General features: G+C 41.9%; 2 protein-coding genes across 5 annotated transcripts in view; both read left to right on the top strand.

Moving 5' to 3' along the window:
* Positions 1-19,126, top strand: part of LOC117049504 (protocadherin beta-16-like) — a 54,050-nt gene extending 34,924 nt beyond the window's left edge. For 2 of the 4 annotated variants that reach the window (XM_033154228.1, XM_033154229.1), the window contains exon 2: positions 18,529-19,126. In XM_033154228.1, coding sequence (XP_033010119.1) covers positions 18,529-18,648 — 120 coding nt within the window. In that variant the 3' untranslated portion in view covers positions 18,649-19,126. Of the gene's footprint in view, positions 1-2,637; positions 5,268-12,538; positions 15,609-18,528 lie in introns of those variants that run through there. The other 2 variants (XM_033154230.1, XM_033154231.1) reach the window with 2 other exon arrangements.
* LOC117049505 (protocadherin beta-16-like) lies at positions 5,861-9,508 on the top strand. Its single transcript, XM_033154232.1, has one exon. The coding sequence runs from the start codon at positions 5,919-5,921 to the stop codon at positions 8,349-8,351; it is 2,433 nt and encodes an 810-aa protein (XP_033010123.1). The 5' UTR covers positions 5,861-5,918; the 3' UTR covers positions 8,352-9,508.
* Positions 19,127-25,571: the final 6,445 nt, after the last annotated feature.

A 25,571-nucleotide genomic window follows, 5' to 3' on the forward strand; every position in this document is an offset into this window, starting at 1 on the left:
CATATATTTATAACACATCTAAAGCTTTATGAGATATAAACTGCAGTTCCTATCATTATTTGGAGGAAGACTTGTGCTTTAAATGCATGGTTAGGATGTGTTCAGAGTTTTAGTTGAGGTTTTGAGTTAAGATTGCAAGTACTGATTCAAATAATTAAACAGGGCGATTTGTTTGTGTGTGTTTAAATTGCTTGTCTCTATTACTAATCATGTGTTTTATTCCCCCAAATCTGATATGGTATATGCAGAAGAGGTATAGCGGAAAGCAAGACAGCAGTGTGTTGTATCTAAAACGTTCAGTGATCTTCATCACATTTGAGAACAAGAGCTAAATGTGGAATATTTTAAACATATGGAACAGGTTGTTGGCTGAATAGCTTTCACGTTTAAACAAACGCTGAAAATGTATGAATTCTAATATAGCAAATGCAGGAATCATACAGGGGAAATATACCACCCGATATTGATCTCTGTTTGACAACTTTTCCGGAACTTTGTTGAAACATATTTAATTAACTAATCTGTCTCACAGTTGGTCTTTCTTGCTCTAGCTAATAGTATATTTCTTCACTCAAAATACAACCCCTCACACCATTCAGTGCATGGTATGTTATCTGTAAACACCTGCAGGTCACAGTTGCAACCTGTAAGTTCACTCATGTTCCCAAAAGCTTAGAAACAGCATCTTGCAAGCCATGTAAAGACAATGTAGAGTCTCACATTTTGTGCTTCTTACAACTTAGCCTGTGTGTACCAATATTTAGCATTTGTCTTTCAGCCCCAATACTCTCCTTCAGCAGGTGTGGGGCAGTACTAAAGCTGACAGCAATACGGGGGCTGTGGGCACTCAGGTGCTGCCACTCACTTGAATTTCTAATGTTTTCTTTGTATTCCTTTATTTCGGTTTGAGAGAATGGTGATCAAGGCTGTGATGATGCAGGATGTGAAGAGGGAGTTGAAACTGAGGCAGGCAGGAATTGGGGCATCCAGGTGCTTAGGGCCTTTTCGGAGGAAGCAGTCTACTGTCATAGGGTTAGGTATACAGGTGAAACTCGAAAAATTAGAATATCTTGGACAAGTTCATTTATTTCAGTAATTCAACTTAAAAGGTGAAACTAATACATGAGATACCGGTACTAGACTCATGACATGCAAAGTGAGATATGTCAAGCCTTTATTTGTTATAATTGTGATGATTATGGCGTACAACTGATGAAAACCCCAAATTCACAATCTCAGAAAATTAGAATATTGTGAAAATTCACAATCTCAGAAAATCAGAATATTGTGAAAAGGTGCAGTACTCAATCCATAATATTTGCAAAGGGTTCCTGAGCCTTTAAATGGTTTCTCAGTCTGCTTCAGTAGGAATCACAATCATGGGAAAGGCTGCTGACCTGACCCATTCATCAAGGGAGGCTGCCTCCCACCATTGCAATGCAGACTAGGTGTGGTGGGAAATAAAAAGCCAATTGGTATTAAGGTGTGTGTGTGTGTGTGTGTGTGTGTGTCCGTCCGTGTGTCCGTCCTTCCTGGCCACAGTGGTGGTGGGCTGACTAGCGGGGACCAAGTGTGAGCTCCAGCTGCTCTATTTCTCCTTGTCATTGCATCATGAGCAACAGGCACTTCTATCTGAAGAAGTGTGCATGCACACGAAAGCTCATACCAAGAACAAACTTGGTCTCTAAGGTGCTACTGGAAAGAATTTTTTATTTTGTTCTAGAACTCAATCAGAGATTCATAGCAAAGCAGCATGGCTTGGGTGAGAAGGTTAAAAGCCATCTTAAATGAAGTAATGAGAAAGCCTTGCTAGGGTCACTTCCACAAAGGGATGCTGGAGACATTTTACTAATGGAATTTCAATTCCTGAATCTCTGTGAATGGAACTGTGAACTTTCTGATGATAGGTCTAGATGAGGGCTGGACATCTTCATGGTTTTCCCTGGGCATCCTAAACGTTATCAGATGAAGAGGGACCTTAAAGATCAGTGTTCATCTTACACTTCTTTTTCCTTGGCCTCCCTGCACACCTTTTTGCTGTGAAGATATAGTCATGCCCAGTGTTGTTCCCTTCATATTCTAAACATCTCACTGAGTTTTATGGTGAAGAAATGTGTTTGTGTGTATGTATGAGTATAATTATAATTATTTAATGTTTATAAAATGTAAATGTAACAGGCATAAAATATCGAAGAATATTCTATGCTAGGGGTTTCCAAAATGTTGCCTGCAAGCTTTATTCAGGTCATGAGTTGAGACCAGTGTCTATGAATGGCAGGTTCAGCGCATTAGCTTCCCATTGTACTTTTATTGCTTATTTTATTTCTTATGTTGAATTTTACTTTTATTACAGTATTCTGTATTGTAGTCTATGGAATTCAGATGGTAATATAATAAAATACAATATAGGAGATAAAAAAAGCAATAAAAACACAACACTATACAAATACAGTCTGGCAACAGCTCATTACAGTTGCTACAACAGGACAGGCTAAAAATCATTAGGTGGTCCACCAAGGCACTCAACTATTTGCTAGTGATCTGTCTTGGGGGGGGACAGAAAGAGTTTGAAAAGAACTGTTCTGTGCTTATCAGCAATGTCTGAGTGCTCTTGCAGCTGCTGCATTTAACTTCGAACACAAGGTGGTGCAATTGCACAGGCAGTAGAAATCAGAGCTGCTGTGCCCTGCCAGAAAGCTGTGACCATTAGAAGAAAGGAATCTGAAAAAAGGGTAGCAGCTCTTGATTGCAACAAAATCTGCAGAATCTGTAGGAGGCAAGCACTGCTGCATCTACTTCATGAAACAAGGAAAATAAAGGGACCTTATAACAGAGAAAAGGGCAATTCTGGCAACTGCTTTGCAAAGAGGCACCTTGGATTCCAATCTGCCTTGAGAACAAAGATGGGAAAGAAAATGAAAATCCTCCATTACAGCAGGCAAGTTTGTCTCTTCTTTATCTGTCTCTGTACCTGTGGTGTGGTGTGTGAGTCCTTCCGCTATTCAGTGCCCGAGGAAAAGAAAAGTGGTTCCCTGGTGGCTAATCTGCTGAAAGATCTGAAAATGGAAGTAAAGGAGCTGTCTGCTCGGAGAGCGCAGCTGCTTTCTAAGACTGCCAAGCAGTATTTTGAGCTGGATCCCCAATCTGGGGATATGATAATAAAAGATAAAATAGACCGAGAGTCCCTGTGTGGTCAGAATGACCCTTGTGTTCTGCTTTATGAAATGGTGCTGGAAAAGCCATGGCAGCTGCACAGAATTGAGATTCAAATAGAGGACGTGAATGATAATTGCCCCATATTCTCTGAAAAACAATTTGTCTTGGAAATACCTGAGCAGACGCCCACGAATACCCGATTCCTTTTGGAAAAAGCTGAAGATTCAGACAAAGGAGAAAATACTGTTGAGAACTATACTCTTAGTCGAAATGAACATTTTAGGCTGGATGTGGAAAGTCACACTGATGGTAGCAAATATGCAGAACTGGTGTTAGAAAAGCCTTTGGACCGTGAGGAGAAGCCACAGATTACATTAATGCTGACAGCTGTTGATGGAGGGATCCCAAGAAGAAGCGGAAGCACACAAATTATTGTTCGAGTTCTAGACACCAATGACAATGCTCCTCACTTTAATAAATCTGTATATAATGTGCAACTATTGGAAAATATTGCACCAGGTACACTGGTCACCAAAGTTGAAGCCACTGACAGGGATCTTGGTTCCAATGCTCACATCACTTACTCATTCAGCCAAGTGCCAGAAAATGTGTTGAGATTGTTCAAGTTAAATAAACACACTGGGGAACTTATTACTGCAGCAACAATTGATTATGAAGAAAGCACAAATTATGAGATGAACATCAGAGCCACAGATGGAGGGGGACTTTCTGCTTATTGTAAAGTCATTGTGGACATTGAGGATGAGAACGACAATGCTCCAGAGATTACCATCACTTCCATCACCAGTCCCTTACCTGAGGACTCTCCCCCAGACACATTGGTGGCCCTCTTCAGTGTCACAGATGTGGACTCTGGAGACAGTGGCAGAACTGCCTGCACCACTGAAGTAAACCTGCCATTTCTTCTAAAACCAACGGAGAACAACTATTACCAGCTGGTGATGCAACAACCACTGGACAGAGAACAAGCCTCTGAGTACAACATCACCATCACAGCTGTTGACCAGGGCTCTCCCAGACTCACTTCAACAAGAATTATTAATGTTCAGATCTCAGATGTCAATGACAACCCTCCAGTGTTTGAAAAGCCATTCTATGAAATGCATTTAAGAGAAAACAATATTCCTGGTCTTCTGATCAATTCAGTCCATGCTGTTGATCTGGACACAGCGCAGAATGCCAAAGTGACCTACTGGCTTTTGCCTGGGACGGTCAATGATGGCCCCACATCCTCTTACATCTCCATCAACTCTGAAACGGGGAACCTGTATGCCATCCGGTCTCTGGATTATGAGGAAGTAAAAGATTTCCATGTGACGGTGAGGGCTGTGGATTCAGGTTCCCCTCCACTGAGCTCAGAAGTTACGATACGTGTTCAGGTCGTGGATGAAAATGACAATGCCCCCTTCATCCTCTACCCTCTCCAGAATGGCACTTCCCCCTTGAATGATCTGGTTCCCCGAGGGGCAGAGACTGGCTACCTGGTCACCAAGGTGGTGGCTGTGGACAGGGATTCTGCTCAGAACTCTTGGCTTTCCTATCAGCTGCTGAAGGCCACAGAGCCGGGTCTGTTCACGGTGGGGGCCCAGAATGGAGAAGTGACAACCCTGAGGCCAGTCAGCAACCGAGACAGCTTTAAGCAGAATCTGATTGTGGTGGTCCGAGACAACGGCCATCCTCCCCAGTCCACCTCTGCCACGCTCAGAATCCTTCTAGTGGACGGCTTCTCTGACCCTTATCTGAAAAGTGTGGCTCTCCCAAAGGAGGAAACAGCGGAGGAGGAAGACCCCAGTCTGACTATGTATTTGATCATCTGCTTGGCTGCCATCTCAAGCATCTTTCTCATTTCTGTAGTGGCGTTTGTTGTAATCAAGATGCAGAAACGTGAAAAGTTCATAGGAACCTACAACTCTGCAGCCAATTTCCCGGTGGGACCAGATTCCCAGGAGAACTGTGTGGATTCTGGTGCTGGATCTCTATCTCAGGGTTACAACTATGAGGTGTGCTTAGCTGGTGGGTCTCTGAACAGCGAGTTCCGGTTTCTCAGGCCCCTGTTTCCTGTTTTCTCTGTGGAGCCTCCTAACACTCAGGTGAATCCAAGGAGTTGCAGTGGGTCCCAAGAAGTGCCTTGTATTGAAGAAGAAACACATCTGAGATGTCAGGTGAGGATAATTAGTATAATATGATTGTATTTTGAATGAATAAAAATAATTATATGCAATAATCAATGATACTTGGTTGATGATTTAAGCTCACCGAAAGAACAGGATAAGCGGAATTTTAAGTAAGGTTTGAAATATAATGTACTTATCAATTTATTCTTTTTCCTATTTATTTACATGATTAAGCAAATTATGATCTCATCTACACATGAGCTAACACTTAAATAAGCATGAATCTAAACTCAATTTTCACTGGGCTGCTGTTAAATGGACTTTATATGCTATTAATGCATTTTTCTTAGCTGAACCACAAGGTGGCAGTATTGGCAAGCACGTTGATTTTTATTCAGAATATTGCTTTGTAGCAGCTCTGTGTTGAAGCTATGAACAGACAAAACTGAACTAGAGAGGTGCAGGCTCCTTTTCAAGAAAGGGAATACAAAATTCAAGGGAGCAAGCATTGACCACGACGGGGGACGGACAACAATTTACACAACAGCACAGGGAGCCGTTGCAGAAAACCTAAAAATTGGTCTTTTGGCCAGAACCTATATATCTTACCAAGAAAGGAGAGAAACCATGCAAGACTGCATCAGGAACAGGCAAGGTCTGTATCTCTTCCTCTTATTCTCTGTGTCTAGAGTGATGTGTATCTCTATACGCTATTCTGTGCCTGAAGAAAAGAAAAGTGGATTTCTGGTGGCTAATGTGCTGAAGGATTTGAAACTGAGAACAGGGGAGCCCTCTGCTCGCAGAGCCCAGCTAGTGTCCAAAAGCACACAGCAATATTTCCACCTTGATACTCACTCTGGGAATCTGCTGATAAATGACAAAGTAGACAGGGAAGCTTTGTGTGGTGAGACTGATCCGTGCTTGCTGCTCTCTGAAATTGTGCTTCAAAACCCCTTAAAGATCTACAGTATAGAAATAGAGATAGAAGATGTGAATGACAATACTCCCAAATTCTCAAAAAAGGAATTCAATATAGATATTCCAGAGAATGTCCCTATCAGCACCCAATTCCCTTTGGAATCTGCACAAGATACAGATTTGGATAAAAATAACGTCCAAAACTACACTCTCAGCTCCAATGAGCATTTCTGGCTCCAAGTAAAAAGTGATGAAAGTGGAAACAAATATTTGGACCTTATTTTGGTGAAACCTCTAGACAGGGAAGAAGCAGCAGAGTTTGGACTGACTCTCACAGCGGCAGATGGAGGGGAGCCACAGAGAACAGGCACAGTTCAGATAAATATCAAGGTTTTGGACATCAATGATAATTTCCCCCAGTTTACTCATTCTGAATATAAAGTAAGGTTAAAGGAAAACAGCCCTAGGGACACCCTGGTCTCCAAAGTAGAAGCCAGAGATTCAGATTTTGGCTCAAATGCACAAATAATGTACTCATTTGATCGGGTACCTGAAAAAATACACCGTTGCTTCCACTTAAATGATCTCAATGGGGAAATAACTGTTTTGGGACAAATTGATTATGAAAAAGAAACCAGCTACAGCATGAGCATCAGAGCAACAGATGGAGGGGGCCTTTCAGGTCACTGCAAGGTCCTGGTAGAGATTGAAGACGTGAATGACAATGTTCCTGAAGTGTCAGTCATATCCATCACTAGTCCTTTGGCAGAAGATTCTCCCCTGGAGACACTTGTGGCTCTCTTCAGTGTCACAGACCGAGACTCTGGTGATAATGGCAGAACCGTGTGCTCTGTGGAGGTAAACCTTCCCTTTGTCTTAAAACCCACGATGGATAACTATTACCAACTTCTGGTCCAAAGCTCCCTGGACAGAGAGAAAGTCTCAGAATATAATATCACCATCACAGCTGTTGACCAGGGCTCTCCTAGGCTCACTTCAACTAGAATTATTAACATTCAGATCTCAGATGTCAATGACAATCCTCCAGTATTTGAAAGGTCTTCATGTGAAATGCAGATACGGGAAAACAATATTCCAGGACTGCTCATTGGCTCAGTCCATGCTTCTGATCTGGACAATGAGAAGAATGCCAAGGTCACCTACTCCCTTTTGCCTGGGAAGGTCACTGATGGCCTTGTGGCCTCTTACATCTCAGTCAACTCTGAAAGCGGAAATCTGTATGTCCTCCGATCTCTGGATTATGAGCAGATCAAAGATTTTAAAGTGACGGTGAGGGCTACTGATGGAGGGTCTCCTCCCCTCAGCTCAGAAGTTACTGTTCGAGTCATAATCGTAGACGAAAACGACAACGCTCCCTTCTTCCTCTACCCTCTTCAGAACAGCACATCCCCCTGCAATGAGCTGGTCCCCAACTCGGTGGAGGCCTGCTACCTAGTCACCAAGGTGGTGGCTGTGGATGGAGATTCTGGCCAGAACTCGTGGCTTTCCTATGAGCTGCTGAAGGCCACAGACCCTGGTCTTTTCAGCATCGGAGCCCAGAATGGGGAAGTGAGAACCAGGAGAGCCCTGACCGAGCGAGACACCAGCAAGCAGAGACTCATGATAGTGGTGAGGGACAACGGGCTCCCTCCCCAGAGCAGCACTGCAATGCTCCATGTCCTTCCCGTGGGTGGCTTTTCGGATCCTTATATGAAGGCTGTGGAGGTCAGTAAAGAGGAACACGAAGAAGATGGGACCTTGACCTTGTATTTGGTGATCTGCCTGGCTGCAGTCTCCTTTGTGTTCCTCGTCTGCATTGTTTCCTTTGCTGCTCTCAAGATCTGCAGGAGGGATCCCAGGGAAAGTTTTATCGCTGCCCCTCCTCACTTCCCACCTGCCAGACCCGACATCCCAGAGAACTGTGGCGATTCTCAGAGCGGGTCGCTTTCCAGGAGTTACCACTACGATGTTTGCTTAACCGGTGGGTCCTTGAGCAGCGAGTTCAGGTTCCTCAGGCCCCTCATTCCTGTTTTTTCTGTGGGGGACCCTAACCTCAATGTGAACCAGACCGCTCCTTCGACTTCCCAAGATATTCCTGACCAGGTGGGGAAAGAAGAATCGGGGAAACAGGTGAGCAATTAGTAATTATAGTTGTAGAAAGCATATTACATCATAAGTGACTTTTCTTATCTGTTTCTTCAAATCATCCTATTTTGGTTAATTCTTAATGTTGCAGTTTGTAAATTTTAAAATGCATCTTTTATAGCCATTTAATAATATTTGTCCTTGCCTTTCTTTTTTAACCCACTTACTCTCTTCACTTGGAGCTATTTTAGTTCCCTTGAACCTTTCTTTGATCTTCTGTTATTTTTAGTTTTCAGGGCATTATTGTTTTTACTTCTCTGTAGAACAGGGGGTTGGGCACCTTTTCCAGTCAAGGGCCACATTCTTCTCTGGCCAACCCTCCAAGGGCAACGTGGGTAGGACTAAAATCTAAATGCTTAGGACCAAGTGACCTAGAACCAAATGATTTCTCCATTTCTCTCCTGAGCATCGGTCTTATGACCCCACCTTTTCTGAATTGCTTACAAGCTTCTCTTAAACTTTAAAAACTCTTGCCTTGTTTACCAGGAAAGTGCAGTAACATCTCTCTCAATCCTAGAACTGTGCCAGGAATTCAGAATTTTTTTAAAAAAAGTGTTTCAGTTCTTCCAAACTGTCAATATCTAAAATTTAACTGGTTAACCTCACTGCCTACTTGATATCAAAGAACATATCCAATTTATATCTGGTTAATGAAGAAGCTGACCACATTCAATAACCTGATATGAAAAGGAAAATATTAAATTTAGGTATTAAGATATAAAGGAAGTTTCTAGATTACACATACTTTTAAACCATATTAATTTATGAATTAATGCTATGTTTCTGTAATCGATTTAAGCTTCTGTATGTTACTAGCAGTGCTTGGAAAGTTCTACTTTATCCTGTCAAAAAAGGGATTAGTTCTAGTTCCAGTTTGTCCCTTTACAAAATGAATTTGTCCAGTTCAAGTCCCAATTCAGTCTCAACATACATTTTCAGCATTCATGATGTCACAAGCTGCTGTTCTTAAGTAAAAGGTTCAACAGTATATCACACAGGTAATAAGTTGCTTGACAGACAGAATGTCAAAGAGTGAAGCTTTATCAATAATTGTATTTACATAAAAGAAAAGGCTTGTCGTAATCAATATTTGTAAGATAGACATATACTAAAGGTGCTAGCCATCATTTGCTTTATTCCCACTGCTGTACCTCTCACTGTTCCTGTTGAAAGAAAGCAAAGATACAGGAAATGCCTCCGTATCCTTCCTTCTGATTGCTAAGCAACTGTGATTACGTAACAAAGTGACCTTCGCAATTGCAGCACCTCCATATATGCCTAATAAACCCTAAAACATTCCCTCAACATTTTGCTTTCTAAATATATTTATAGATGACTAAGTTACTGACTTCTTCTTTTTAAAAACAAAAAACAAAGCTAGCAGTCTGAGACTCAGGGCTTTCAGCGGTTCTGCTCCAACTCCAGACACCTTGTTAATGACACAAACAAGGGTGTGAAAATCTCACCCAAATCACCCATGAACACCTCAGAATTTGTGCTTCATGCAGAGCCAACATATAGCTCTAGTGGTTAGCCATTCTCTCCTAATTTTTAAGTAGTTTTTTGGGGGGTCGGGTTCCAGTCTCATATACCTCTAGCACAGGCATCCCCAAAATTCGGCCCTCCAGATGTTTTGGAATACAATTCCCATCATCCCCCTGACCACTGGTCCTGTTAGCTAGGGATCATGGGAGTTGTAGGCCAAAACATCTGGAGGGCTGCAGTTTGGAGATGCCTGCTCTAGCATGTTTGAATCTAGATAGCGCACGAAGGGGTTAAACCATAGAGTAAGCTGTCCTGCCAGGCTTTGTCTACATCATCACTGCTCACCGTGAGAGGAAATGGGTCAATAAGCCTTTGTTGTAAGGAAGTCATTCTACCCTCATGGCTTTAACCAGCCTTTTTTGTTTCATACCAAACTAGTGCTTTTGTCTATCAATATTTAGAAACTTTTACCTTTTATAGCTAAGCAATGTTTTAACTGATTGTGCATCTTTTTCTGGCTGCTGTATGGAAAAACACATGAATCTGACCTCTGAAGAGTTTTGCTAGCAAACCACGTTATGACTTGCAAAACATGTGGTTGATATGCTAGGGAAATGGGATACAGTGAAAGAACTTTGAAAACTGGACATTTGGGGTCTTACTTGAAGGGCACATTTTAAGGTTTTCCTTAAATTTTCCATGTCTGCTGCTTGTTGTGTGATGTTAAATCTCTGCTGAGGTTCCCTCACCAATGAGTGCTTGCCCAAAACTGGGGTCTTGGCTTCTAGGATTCCAACATTTTTAAAGGATGTTTAGCTGTTTCTGAAAAGTAGATGTGGTACAGGCATTCTCCTGGACTACCTCTCCCAGAATGCTTTCCTCTGCAGAAGGACCCACCTCCCTCTGAGAGCAAAACAAAGTAGAAGTAGAAGTCTTTAACTTCCTGTACAATGAACCTGGGGTCACTTTGACACCTGCCCCATGACCATTTTAAATTCAATTGAAAGCTCTCCCAAGACAATGGTGGTGATCCATGGAGGTCCATTCTGACCATTACCAATGGCTCCCAGGTGGTCTTTTTGGAGAACCAGTGCTATGATGTGTTTAGAAAAGCACACTGCAGCATAATGCTCCCTTTTCTGATAATGTCTGACTGTCTTCTCGCTGTAGGGTGACTTGCCACACTAAGGGCAGTCTTTGGGTTACCTGCTGTATTCCTTCCCTTTGCTCCCTTCCCAGGTTAACATCACATGAGTTAGTTTGTAGTGTCTAGGTCTGCAACCTCCTGCTGACTCCTGAGATTTCTTTCTTTGACCATCGTGCTTGCGAGAGCGGAATTAGACCGGCTCAAAAATTACTTTGCAATGAGGTAGAAAGCTCTTCTTCGTCTGTTTTAAAACTGTTTCATCTGGACTTCTGTGAGTCTCCTTGAAAAGATTATATTCTCTACTGCTGGCTCCATAGTGCACAAAGAAGTGTTTACTTGTTCCTGTGGCCAGATGTCTGGAAGAACCTTTGGAATCTGCTTATCTAAAGTGGCCAGCCTTCAGGGTGCTGGAAATCAAAATTACAGTATTCGTGCAATGTGGAAATCAACCAGGGATGAAATGGCCCTGTTCAAAGTGGTCATAGATGGCTTGGACTCACCTTGATGGGTCATTGCAGACTCACTTAGTTCCAGGCCTCTCCTTTCCCTCTGTTTTCTTTCTTCCTTTTCTGGAGTGATACCCCATCTGTAGCAGCACCAGCAGAGCCTTCCTGCAGGTACTCTGTTTCCAGGCCTCTCTTTTGCCTGTTATTTGGAGAGATAAACACTGTGGCTGCAGTAGCTGGGCCTCCTAGTATTCCCTGAGTGTTAACCTGTGACCACCTTTCTGTGTCGTGAGGCTGTCAGAACACTGCAGGGAACATAGGAAGTCTCCATTCGGACACCATGTCGGATTAACAGAGCGCCAGGTAAAGCATGACTAACTTAAATTTTCTGCTTGCGACCTCGAACCTCCTTGCACGGTGCCACCCATACATACAGCTAACACCACCATATCTATTGGGACTGGTAGGGCAGAAGGCAGGGAGACCAACAGTAGGTGGAACCAGAACTAATGATAGCAAGATCCAAACTCCATTCTGAGGTCTGCAAGGGCAACACTGAAACTAAGTGGGGAGAATCTGAGGAGCAGTGCCACCTCCAGAACTGGTAGTATGTAAGAATCAAGGCAGAGAGGTGGATGGGGCAATAAGTACCCCATTTGCCTTAACATGCCAGCCTCCATTATTGGCAGTTGTTTGTATTTTTCACATTTGTTGTTGTTGTTCAGTCGTTCAGTCGTGTCCGACTCTTTGTGACCCCATGGACCAGAGCACGCCAGGCACGCCTATCCTCCACTGCCTCCCGCAGTTTGGCCAAACTCATGCCAGTCGCTTCGAGAACACTGTCCAACCATCTCATCCTCTGTCGTCCCCTTCTCCTTGTGCCCTCCATCTTTCCCAACATCAGGGTCTTTTCCAGGGAGGTGGCCAAAGTACTGGAGCCTCAACTTCAGGATCTGCCCTTCCAGTGAGCACTCATGGCTGATTTCTTTAAGGATGGATAAGTTTGATCTTTTTGCAGTCCATGGGACTCTCAAGAGTCTCCTCCAGCACCATGATTCAAAAGCATCAATTCTTCGGCGAAATATATTTTCGGTGAAATATATTTTTCACATATTGTCTCATTAATGTGTGAAATGTATCCAGAGGTTAGTTTATATTATCTGGCTTTAGTTGAGTGATGGCCTGAGCTGTGTGCAGAATTTCATGTTCATATAATGAATTTGTATACACATTCCATACCTTCCAGTTAATGTGGGGTCAATGTTGTTTATGCACCTTCAGTAGACAGGCTCGCATTAACTGCAAACCCCAAGATCTGCATCCATATCTTTCTCTATAAGGAACTTTGTATAGATATTAATAGTAAGGGGTGGGGACCAGTTAACTGACAAAGATTGAAGTTATATGTATTTCAAACACAAGATGGTGCCATTGCACAGCACATATTCTTAGAGAAAAGATTAATGTTTGGAAAGCATAGACAAGGGCAAAACAATCTGGAAGCAAAAGGGATACAGCTCTTCACTGCAAGAAAATCAGGAGGAGGGAGACAGCGGCTTGCATTTTCAGGAATAAATACAGAAAGGGGAAACAGCTAAGTACAACAACATATTTTTCTGTTGTTTGACCTGTCTTGAGTGAATCTGGAACAATGGAAATGAATAACAGGAACAGGCAAGTGACTTTTTTCTTTCTGTCTCTCTGCATGTATGGGGCAATATGCAATTCCATCCAATATTCAGTGCCAGAGGAAAAGAAAACAGGGTCCCTGGTGGCAAATGTGCTGAAAGATTTGAAAGTGGGTGTAAAGAACCTTTCTACTCGGAGAGCCCGGCTGGTTTCTAAGAGCTCCAAGCAGTATTTCCAGCTGGATCCTCATTCTGGCAACATGATATTAAAGGACAGAATAGATCGAGAGGTTCTGTGTGGTCAGAATGAGCACTGTGTTCTGCTCTCTGAAATTGTGCTGGAAGATCCATTGGAACTATATAGAATTGAAGTTCAAATAGAGGATGTGAATGATAATTCCCCCAAATTCTCCAAAGATCAATTTATATTTGAAATACCTGAGCAAACTCACATAAATACTGTATTCCCTCTGGAGAGAGCTCAAGATTCAGACAAAGGAGAAAATACTGTTCAGAATTACACACTTAGTCCTAATAAATATTTTAGGCTGGATGTGCAAAGTCACAGTGATGGTACTAAATATGCAGACCTAGTATTGGAGAAACCGTTAGACCGTGAGGTGGAGGCACAGCTCTCCCTAATCCTGTCAGCGGTTGATGGAGGAGTACCCCGCAAAACTGGAACGGCACAAATCATCATTCATGTTCTGGACAACAATGATAATGCTCCTCAATTTAATAAATCCGTGTACCAGGAAAAACTGATGGAAAACAGCCCATTGGATACATTAGTCACAAGAGTTGAAGCCAGAGACAAGGATTTTGGTTCCAATGCTCAAATCATTTACTCATTCAGCCAAGTGCCAGAAAATGTGCAGAGATCATTCAGGTTAAATAAAAATACTGGGGAACTTACTATCTCAGGTATAATTGATTATGAAGAAAACACAAATTATGAGATGAACATCAGAGCCACAGATGGAGGGGGCCTTTCTGCTTACTGTAAAGTCATTGTAGAGATTGAGGATGAGAATGACAATGCTCCAGAGATATCAATTGCATCCATCACCAGTCCCTTACCTGAGGACTCTCCCCCAGACAAAGTGGTGGCCCTCTTCAGTGTCACAGATGTGGACTCTGGAGACAGTGGCAGAACTGCCTGCACCACTGAAGTAAACCTACCATTTGTGCTCAAACACACGGAGAACAACTATTATCAGCTGGTGACCCAACAGCCACTGGACAGAGAAAAAGTCAGTGAATATAACATTACTATCACAGCCACTGACAGGGGCTCTCCTAGGCTCACTTCAACAAGAATTATTAATGTTCAGATCTCAGATGTCAATGACAACCCTCCAGTGTTTGAAAAGCCATTCTATGAAATGCAGCTAAGAGAAAACAACATTCCTGGTCTTCTGATCAATTCGGTCCATGCTGTAGATCTGGACACAGCGCAGAATGCCAAAGTGACCTACTGGCTTTTGCCTGGGAAGGTCAATGATGGCCCCACATCCTCTTACATCTCCATCAACTCTGAAACGGGGAACCTGTATGCCATCCGGTCTCTGGATTATGAGGAAGTAAAAGATTTCCATGTGACGGTGAGGGCTGTGGATTCAGGTTCCCCTCCACTGAGCTCAGAAGTTACCATCCGCGTTCAGGTCGCGGATGAAAATGACAATGCCCCCTTCATCCTCTACCCTCTCCAGAATGGCACTTCCCCCTCGAATGATCTGGTTCCCCGAGGGGCAGAGACTGGCTACCTGGTCACCAAGGTGGTGGCTGTGGACAGGGATTCTGCTCAGAACTCTTGGCTTTCCTATCAGCTGCTGAAGGCCACAGAGCCGGGTCTCTTCACGGTGGGGGCCCAGAATGGAGAAGTGACCACCCTGAGGCCAGTCAGCAACCGAGACGGCTTCAAGCAGAATCTGATTGTGGTGGTCCGAGACAACGGCCATCCTCCCCAGTCCACCTCTGCCACGCTCAGAATCCTTCTAGTGGACGGCTTCTCTGACCCTTATCTGAAAAGTGTGGCTCTCCCAAAGGAGGAAACAGCGGAGGAGGAAGACCCCAGCCTGACTATGTATTTGATCATCTGCTTGGCTGCCATCTCAAGTATTTTTCTCATTTCTGTAGTGGCGTTTGTTGTAATCAAGTTGCAGAAACGTCAAAAGTTCATAGGAACCTACAACTCTGCAGCCAATTTCCCTGTGGGACCTGATTCCCAGGAGAACTCTGCGGATCCTTGTGCTGGATCTCTATCTCAGGCTTACAACTATGAGGTGTGCTTAGCTGGTGGGTCTCTGAACAGCGAGTTCCGGTTTCTCAGGCCCCTGTTTCCTGTTTTCTCTGTGGAGCCTCCTAACACTCAGGTGAATCCAAGGAGTTCCAATGATTCTGAGGGAGTCCCCAGTCATACAGGTGAAAGTCAACATGTGGTTCAGGTGAGAACACTGCTGGGAATTTTTTTCTAATATTTAATTTTTAAGGATGGGATTCAACAAAGTGCCAAGTGGGGTTTGCTTGTGTGGAATGAGGTTCACTCACACAATGGATGAATGAATAAATCTTCATCTGCATCAGCCATTGGCCATAGCAATAAAACAGCAATACGATTCAGTGGTACCTCGGGTTACAAACACTTCGGGTTACAAACTCCGCTAACCTCGGGTTGCAAACTTTGCCCCAGGATGAGAACGGAAATCGCGCGCCGGGAGCATGGCAGCAGCAGGAGGCCCCATTAGCGAAAGCACACCTCAGGTTAAGAACTGCTTTGGGTTAAGAACGGACCTCCGGAATGAATTAAGTTTGTAACCCGGTGTACCACTTTATACAAAGAATAGAAATCAAAAGTCAATTATATAAAATACATTTTAGGTTTTGAATCAATAGTCAAAACACTCACACAATATACTTCCCTCCTTTTGTTGTACTGCACATTCCCCAAACTTTCAGACCAGATTTAATATTACATATATGGGAAAGACAAAAACTAGTTTACATGTCATTTGTGAAAATGGATTGCAGTATTTCGTTGCAGATTCTTCAAATATAATGCCTTTCCATTGACTACCAAACTTCATTAATCACATTTACCAGAAATTCATTCTTTCCACTTCTGAAAATAACTCTGGGTTAGGGTATTTTACCTAAGGGAAGCCTTTCTGAAATGAGAGAATGCTTTAAGTTAGAGGTTTAATTTGCAAATCGATTGGGCTTTTGCTATGTATGGCTTAAATAGGGTAGTGAATTGAGAATCCAATATATTCATCACTACATAGTAAATATTACCTATTTCAGAGAAATGTAAGACAGATTGTAAATTAATGAAACTGGAATGCCTTATTTGTAGTGAGACATTTTTAATGAATATATTCTGAATGCTCTGTGTAAATTTATGTTCTTGCTAAAGGGGAGGAGAATATATAAAATGAGGGGGAGAATGATAATTACGGGGAGTTATTCAAGATATGTCATTCCTTGGTGTGAATATGGGGATTAGAGCAATACAATAAGTCTTCCAGAAGGAAGTCGTAATTTCCAACAGCTCCATGGAAGACTAAAATTGGCTGAACAGAAACTGGGTAAGAGAACCATTTGGGAAACAAAAGATATATATTTTTTAAAATGATGAGAATTATGGAGCTAAAAACTAATTATTAAAGCATGGTGTAAGACTCAAAAGGAGCATGAAGACAATTTTGAGGAGTCGTTTGTTTGGTGCTAAGGTGTGCAGTAACTAAAGCAGTAACTTCACATATTTCATTCAGCCATTTAAACTCAATGAGCGATACTGGAGAAAGTAGAGGCATATAATTTATAGAGATAGAATGAAAGTTGAAACTTCATCTAGATAAGAAGGAAGTACTGTCGGCCAGGGAATCATATGATCCAAAATCATAACTTGTTTGGGATGGCATTGTGCTCCTCCCTCTTAAGAACCAGGGCCCTATTTGGGAGGAGGCTCCTGGATCTCCAGGTGGCAGTCTGAGCAGGAGAACCTCTGCATTAACTCTGACCAGGTAGGTAGTCGTGTTGGTCTGCCATAGTTAAAATAAAATAAAAAATTCCTTCCAGTAGCACCTTAGAGACCAACTAAGTTTGTTCTTGGTAGGAGCTTTCGTGTGCATGCACACTTCTTCAGATACACTGAAACGGAAGTCACCAGACCCTTAAATATAGTGAGGGAGTGGGGAGGGGTATTACTCAGAAGGGTGGTGGGAATGGGTGATCAGCTGATATGTGTGGAAAACCTGTTGACGGCTGTTAACGACTGCAATTTGGTCTTACAGGGAAAGGCAAGGGGTGAGATGGCTAAAGATAGCTTTGTTATGTATAATGAGATAAGAATCCAATGTCTTTGTTTAGACCAGGTTTCTCCATGGTTTTAAGTTTGGTGATAAGTTGCAATTCAGCCACTTCTCTTTCCAGTCTATTTCTGAAATTCCTTTGTATTAAGACAGCTACTTTGAGATCTTTTATAGAATGTCCTGGGAGATTGAAGTGTTCTCCTACTGGTTTCCCTTTCTGTGCCGTGCCCTTTCTGGCAACAGTAACCCACACCAAAGTAATATCCACATTAGACTGCTATAATGTGAATTAAGCTGGGACTGTCTTTGCAGAGCACTGGAAAACTTCAGTAGGTCCATAGAAAGCTGCCTTATACCAAGCCAGACCATTGGTCCCTCTAGCCCAGCATTGCAAACACTTTTTAGGGTTTCAGGAAGGAATCATTCCCTGCCATAGCGGTCAAAATATGGCTGATAAAATATGTTGAGCATTATTTGCATGCCTTAAGAGTTGTGTCCTCTCATGCATATTTGCCTGCACATCTAGATCAACTGCTATTCGCCATTTTCCTCCACCATCTAAGCCAAACCTTGGCTTAGCTGTAGATGATTTTTGTGGTGATTGTTGGTAAGTAATTGTGGCAAAAGGCTCTTAGCTGCTGTATTTATTTTGAGCTGGGCTGCTGTCCTGATTTTGGATTTTATTCTTGTTTTATTGAAAATGTTGTGAGCTGCCTCATAGAAAAGTAGGGTACAGATTGTGTTAACAAGCTAACAGCTATTTGTGTGGCTCTAATGAAGGGAAGAAGGCTTGGAAATGGAGGTTAGTAGCAAACGTAAATGCTACAAAGCTGCTGCTGGACAAAATATATAGTTGTTTTTGGTATAATGAGTTCCCTGCTATGACCTCAGGCATTGTCTTGAGTTTGTTCAAGCTGAAAAGAAACTGGATTGTCAGCAAACTCATAGTACTACCATCCTTGGCAGTACAACTTTGTTGTATCACACAGTTCATATTTTGGGTTTTCAGAAAACGTTTGCTATGTTCCTGTCTGGTAAGCATGGCATTTCATTACACTCTTCTTACTGCAGCTTGATGCCTTGGCAGCATTTATCTAATGAAAACCACATCAGCTTTCAGAAAATCACAATGCATTTTTTTTATGTCCTTTGCAGGCTAGAGCATCTCTCTCTGAAGACTCTGCCCCCAGATCTGGAGCCCCGGGTTGCATTGTTAATCAGGCAACTGGGCCAAATATGAACTGTGGTCAAAATGACTGGCTTACCTATCAATAGATGAAGATGACCAACTACACCCATCATTCTTTCTCTGAAGACAAATAACCAAATGATCAAGTCTCATGCAAGAAACTTGACCCCTGGCCTGCAAAAAAACCGGGTCCTCTGCCTAAAAGAGAAAGATACCAGGAAACTCTCTTGTGCAAGCAAAATAGAAAGGAACAGAAATGCTCTTGTGCTGTTCTCATTCATTTCGATGGAGCTTATGTAGGAGAATGTGTAACTGGATTGTCCACATACATTTACCTAGTAGACAATTATATTCTGCTTTGTAGGATTTTACAATAGCCCCCTGCTCTTTTGGTCTAGCTGGTTAAAGAAATGTAGGTGACTTTGTTGCATGCTCATTGTTGTATTTATTCCTTAGTTTATTTTTATACTAGCTTTGCTGCTTTCCTTCAAATATTTTCAATGGTTATAGCAATTTCTCAGCAATTCTGTTTGCTGGTTGTAATGCAGCTGTTAGTAGTATCCAGTAGCTTCATTTGAAGACCTAGCAAGACAAATGAATGAGTATGATCAGTAAGGGGATGGGGGAGCCTGGACATAGTCCACTGGGACATTGAAAAGAATGGGAGCTTTGTAAGAGAATATTTCTCCCATTTATTTCAGTGAAGCTTGCACATAGGACTTCCATTTCTCAGTGGATTTACACTTTATTTTCTAGTCATAATTACACTGTGTGTGCACTTTCCTGTCTAAATGCTCAATTCTACCGTTTCCTGTAGTTATATCTGTGTTAGCAACTTTTCTTTCGTTGGCCTAGTTTGCACATAACACTAAACTCAATCGAGATGCTCACTTGATTATTATATCACAGAACAGTTAAAAGCACAAGCAAGAGCAGTCAAGCCTAGAGAATGGTTTGAATTTTTTTGCCACTCGTCACTTGCAGCTCTGTAGCTTTGGGAGGAGGTCCAGGCTGACATGTAGCGGCACTTACACTGTGGTTAATAGTAAGATATATAAACCAGCTATAAATTTTGGTTTGGTTAACCATAGTTAAACTGTTGAGTTGGGTTCACACCTAACAGACAGCTGCAGTTTAATGAACCATAAATTAATAAACCATAGCTTAGTGTTATGTGCAAACCAGGTTGTCGAGTCCACATACACACACTGCATGTGTGCACGCACATACATGTGCACATGTTTTCTCTGAAATTTAACTATTCCTGTTTTCCTGCAATTGACCCATAATCTGTGGCCAGTGTTAGAAAATGGGATATGAAAGCTAGGAGCTAAAAGGCACCTTAAACCTAGGTTATGGGCGCAACAATGAAATGTCTAGGCGCGCTTTTGTATAGGAAGAATACAAAACTGAAAATGAATAAACTGCAGCTAAAATATTATGTTCACGGTGTATTCCTTCCCCTGCCCACACCCCTAATATTCTTAAGAGGGTCTCTTCTCCAGTCTTCAGAGAGTAGCTGGAAGCAGGGAGGCAGAAAAAGGTCCTCCTTTTCTTCCACTCTGCAGTTTTAATCTGAAATCTTATTCACAGAACTGCGCCCAGAGCTCTGAAACTGCTCCCGCTAACGAAATTCCCTGCCACAAAATGCACCTAGAACAATGGGCGCTTCGAACTCTATCTGTGGCTGATGCTGAGAATTTTTTTTGCAAGCTAATCAATACTGTACTTCTTTCCAGCAATGGAAGAATGAAGCATACTGTATTTGAAAAGAACAATGTAAACTATGCTAAATCACATTCTTTAAAGCTGGCCTTTAATGTTGGTTTATTTATGGTATTTGGAACTACTCCGGTGGATTTAACACCAAATTGATTCTGATCTCCATTCTCTACAGTGAAAGGGACAGTTTAGTGTTAAACCCAGCTGTCAGCCTATGATAAACTGCTACTGTAAACACTCTAAAACAGGAGTTATAGACTATATTATAACAGTGTGGTTTCACAGTCCTGTGGTTATGTAGTTGTGCATTTTGGAATAGAATTTTCAGTAAACCTTTGTGTTTTGGGAATTGTATTATATTCTTATAAGTACAAAAAATCACAATAGTGAAGCATTTTGAAGTCTGTGGATGAAAGGAAGTGGCAAGTAGTATTATAGTGAAACAGGAAGTTAGATAGGAAAGAGTGCAATTTATATACAACTGGAATCAGCAGGGAAACATGCTAGTTTTAAGATATAGAACGCACATATTTCTTTTTATGCACTGTTAATGTCATCTTTTTGTTATGAGAAGATAAAAAAGATGATGTGTACTTTTACATATTGTTTGCTAGATTTGAGTATCATTTTTGTATGTTCATACAATAATAAAATCACTTTCTAAAATTTATGGATGGAAATGCTTTGTGAAACAGGATCCCTGGGGTGGGGCAGCAGGCATCAGCAAGGCAGATGCCAAGGCCACAAACCATAGCCTGTTTTCATACCTGGCATGGGCCAGAGGGAAGAAATTCTCCTGATCTGCTTTACCAACCTATTGTGGTTGTAATAATTTAGAGACATTTCCTTACAAGAAACATTGGGAGGTGAGTTTAGAGGATACCTGGAGAATGAAGGCATTCTGTCAATTTCCTTCTATAATTCAGTTTGACTATATTAACTACTTGTATTACTAACTGCTGGGACACTTTATAACTTACCCTGCTGCCTACACACACACACACACACACTTTATTAAATAATAAAAAGCACAAAATTACAAGTGCACAGAGTAAGATAAGACACAAAAAAGAAGGAAGTGAAAAGCCTTCAAACATTTGAAGACAGCTATCATCCTTTTTCTTTTAAAAAAAATAGTTTTAACAATTTTTTTAACATAATCACTGCTGATTAAATAATCACAAAATATATTCCCAATTACCCACTCCTCCACGACTTCCCCCAACTTCCCCTTCTGGTTGATAACACATTCACTTCTCCTGCCTATTATCTTATTCCCTAATATAATAAAGTTAAAATTATACACACACACACACACACACACATACACACTTTACATTTATATTACACCTGCGAAAATGCGAAAATGTATAGAACATGCTCTAATAAGTGTTGGAAATGTAAAGAAAAGGAAAGGTGGTGCCAGGTCCAACTGCCAGGGGCTGCTCCGTGATCCAAGGGGGCTACAATAATTAAAAATTATTGGGATATGATTTATAATTAAATGAAAAGAATGTTTACGATAACCTTTGTTAAAAGACCAGAAGCTTTCTTATTAGGCATTTCAGGTCAAGATTTGCCAAAAGACAAGAATAAATTATTTATGTATGCTACAACAGTAGCTAGAACTCTACTAGCTCAAAGGTGGAAAAGCAATGAAATGCCAACGAAAGAACAATGGCAAGAAAAACTGGTGGAATTTGCTGAAATGGTGAAGCTGACTGAAAGACTTCAAGATAAGGACAATAGAGACTTTTTAAAAGACTGGGAACCTTTTATGATGTACCTACAGAAAAAAATGTAAGGAAATGGACTCACTTGCAGGGTTTGACTAAATACAACTAACAAAACATAAATAGAAAATACAAATATTAGCTATCATGTCCTCTTCTCTTCTCCAGGTTATATATACCTAGCTCCTTCAAACTTTCACCATATAACTTGGTCTTCAAACAATCAAACAACAAAGGCACAGTTAAGTCCTTGGAACATTTCCTGGATTGCTACCAAGTGCTGTAGTGACAAGGGGTTATTCCCACAAGGCCATCCCTTATCAGTCTCCTAATTTCCTGGGGTTTCCCTGATGCCTCTTAAGGTAATATGACATAGCTTCTTAGTGTGAGAAAGTTGAGACCACATTGGTTATGAAACAAAGTGTTTAGAAAGACAGAAAAATATGGAGTTTTAAAAGAAAGATATGTAGTGCAAAAGTTACAGAAAACCATTACATCCCCCTTGGAGCAGTACAGCCTAGACACCCCCCCCCACCCACCTAAGGCTGGACACCTGGAGGTTGTCGCCTACCTCTGCCAGTTATCCAATCCCAGCTGGGGAAGCATTGCCAGGAGAGAGATGGCCAGGTAAGTTGGCCCCTGGTTAAAGGGGTTGTTTTGAGGGGAGTCAATGGCCATGTGTCAATAGGTTGTCATTGCTCTCCCCTGTGACTGCAGCGAAATAAGGGGCGGGCTCTGCTTGAGCAGATGTTTTCCAGAGCCAGCTCAATCCCCACACATTCTGGATAACCCTGATGTTCCCCAGATCCCCAGCCGGGGACTGGGAAGGATAAACGCCCAATGCCTAAGCCAAGGCCTCCTTACATCTGAAGCTTTAATAAAGTTGTGGCCAATTTTAATCCCATAACATGTTGTCTGTATTCATTATTCCACTCGGGTGTCGCCTGGGGTTGGGGGGGGGGGTGTCTCTGCCTGTCCATGCAAAATAAAGCCAATTAAAGCACCATCCACTTTTCTGGGACTAAACAGTCCTTCAACTCACCAGACTCTCAGGAGAATCTTACTCCTAAGTAGCAGCCCTCTGTTTGCCTATCTCCCAGGCTTACAAAGATTTTAATTTATTATGCTGGGTTCCACACTGAACTGAAGAACCTCCACAATGGCTACCTGTTGACGTAGACTCCCCTTGTCAACCACAGGTTAAGAGATGTGTCAATTCTTACATAAACAATGAAGTATTCACGACCTTAATATTTAAGCCTTAAGATATTTGCTGGGTTTCCAAGTTAATGCCATAATCTCCTACAATGAAGAAACAGGTAAAAATATACATTCCCATGAAATAAAATATATATCTGTCCGTATAAGTAAGGATCATGCAATCAGTCTAGGAAAGCAAAGTCTATTTCATTTTCTGATTTGACATGTGAATTTTTTGATTAAACAATTTTCCAGACACACCTATGAGTTTAGCAATATACCCTCCGGAGTCCACCATTTGTGTTCTGCTTCCAAGTATGTAGCCACTAGTAGGAGTATTAGATCTTTAAACCACACATCTTCTTTAGGACCATCAGAAAAGCTTAACACAGCTAAAAATTGTGCTATCTGCAAAGGTTAACCTGTGGTAAGTATAATGTCCAAGAATACACTTGACAAAAATATTTGTTCCATTGGCCACTGCCATCACATATGAAGGTAAGTCCCAAGTTCACCACATAATCTCCAGCAATGTGAGCTTGCTGTATTAGTGATTCTGAAAACTTTCATGGGAGTAAAATACCATTTAGGTATCTGTTTTAAAGAATTTATCATATATGGACTGCCAAGGAGCAAAAAGTTTTTTTACCCACAATTTCATCTTTTGTGGCTGCAATGCCTAGTTCACATGGTCTTGGTTCCCAACAAAAACATATTTCCCACAGAACAGCAGGTTGCCTGGGCTGCTATCCCCAGATCTAACAGGAAGTGCATTAATTGATTACACTGAAACCAGTTTTTAGTGCACTTCTGGGATCTGTTTCTCAAAGGGATTTAGCTGTAATAAGTTCTAGATTTTGAGAAGAAGAAGAGTTTGGATTTGATATTCTGCTTTATCACTACCTGAAGGAGTCTCAAAGTGGCTAACATTCTTCTTTCCCTTCCTCCCCCACAACAAACACTCTGTGAGGTGAGTGGGGCTGAGAGACTTCAGAGAAGTGTGACTAGCCCAAGGTCACCCAGCAGCTGCATGTGGAGGAGCGGAGACACGAACCCGGTTCACCAGATTACGAGACTACCGCTCTTAACCACTACACCACACTGGCTCTCAACATCACACTGGCTCTCAGTGTGAGAGCCACCTGCAGGGAAGAGATAGAAAGTTGTAAAGAAATTGGTTCTCTTGGGAGAAATGGAATTGCTCTATAAGATGGGTGCAATAACTCTATGCCTACACAAGGTTTGCCATCTTTATTATTAAGGAACATAAATGTCTAATCTGAAGTGCATCAAAGTAAATGTGTAATCTACAGAATCTGATTGTTGACTGGGCTTTTTACCCCCATGTATATATTTACTGAGCATAGTTGGCCAGATCTTAAATTGTTTGGGAGACATTGAGGTTGGTAAGTTCTGGAACAGGAACAGGAATTTTGACAATAACATTATTCTGACAATTGCTAGGTGTCCAAGTCGATATAAATTTTATTTTGTCCTATTGCATTTGATTCAACAAGGGGTTTAACTAGTCTTCTTTAAATATGATTTCGCCTTTTTGGGGGCACTACACAAATCCTGATATGCCAGATATGCCAGCAAATGTTTGGATATTTCTGACTTTTATCAGGATTTGAAATGTGCCCCAAGAAGGTTAAATATCAATCCTGTATTCTTCCCTTGTTTGGGGGGAAACTAAAATTCATTTTCTTTCTTTTATTTGAAAGTATTATTCATTTATTTCATTTGTATCCCACTTTCCTCCAAGGAGCGCAAGGAGCTCATACATAGTTCTCTTCCTTCCTATCTTGCCTTCACAACAACCCTGTGAGGTAGGTTAGGCTGACAGACTGTGAATGGCCAAGGTCACACAGTGAGCTTCAAGGCCAAGCGGGGATTCGAACCTGCATCTCCCAGGTCCTAGTCTGACATTCTAACCACTGCACCACACTGGCTCTCAGAGAACCAATAGTAATAGATAGGCAGGGTTAGGGTGAAGGCAATCCTATACATAAAAACCTGGTGAGAAGTTAAGCCGGGGTAAAGTATGCCAGAGCCAAACTCCATTCTGAAGCACATCTAAGCCTGCCAGAGGGAAAACAAGCCTTGGAAACAGGTGTTTGTGTTACATCACCCTTCTTGCCAACCTACTTTGCTAACCTGGGTTATCTGACCATACTCAATGAGTTTAGGATCCAGCCTAAATCCTCCCCCTGGCTCCTCCCCCACCGTGCCCTTTCCGTGCCCACTTTCCAGGACTTAAACCAGTTTAAGATCTGTCTGGCTTGGCTCAGCCGCCTGGGTCCTGGCTGGGCCTGGAAGGGGGAGATACACCAGCATATATTCGTCTGAGCTGA

This window comes from Lacerta agilis, chromosome 7 (assembly GCF_009819535.1).
Source record: "Lacerta agilis isolate rLacAgi1 chromosome 7, rLacAgi1.pri, whole genome shotgun sequence".
NCBI lineage: Eukaryota > Metazoa > Chordata > Lepidosauria > Squamata > Lacertidae > Lacerta > Lacerta agilis.

Excerpts from the sequence above, each read along its gene's own strand:
- LOC117049505 (XM_033154232.1), top strand. The coding sequence starts at position 5,919 with ATGCAAGACTGCATCAGGAACAGGCAAGGTCTGTATCTCTTCCTCTTA.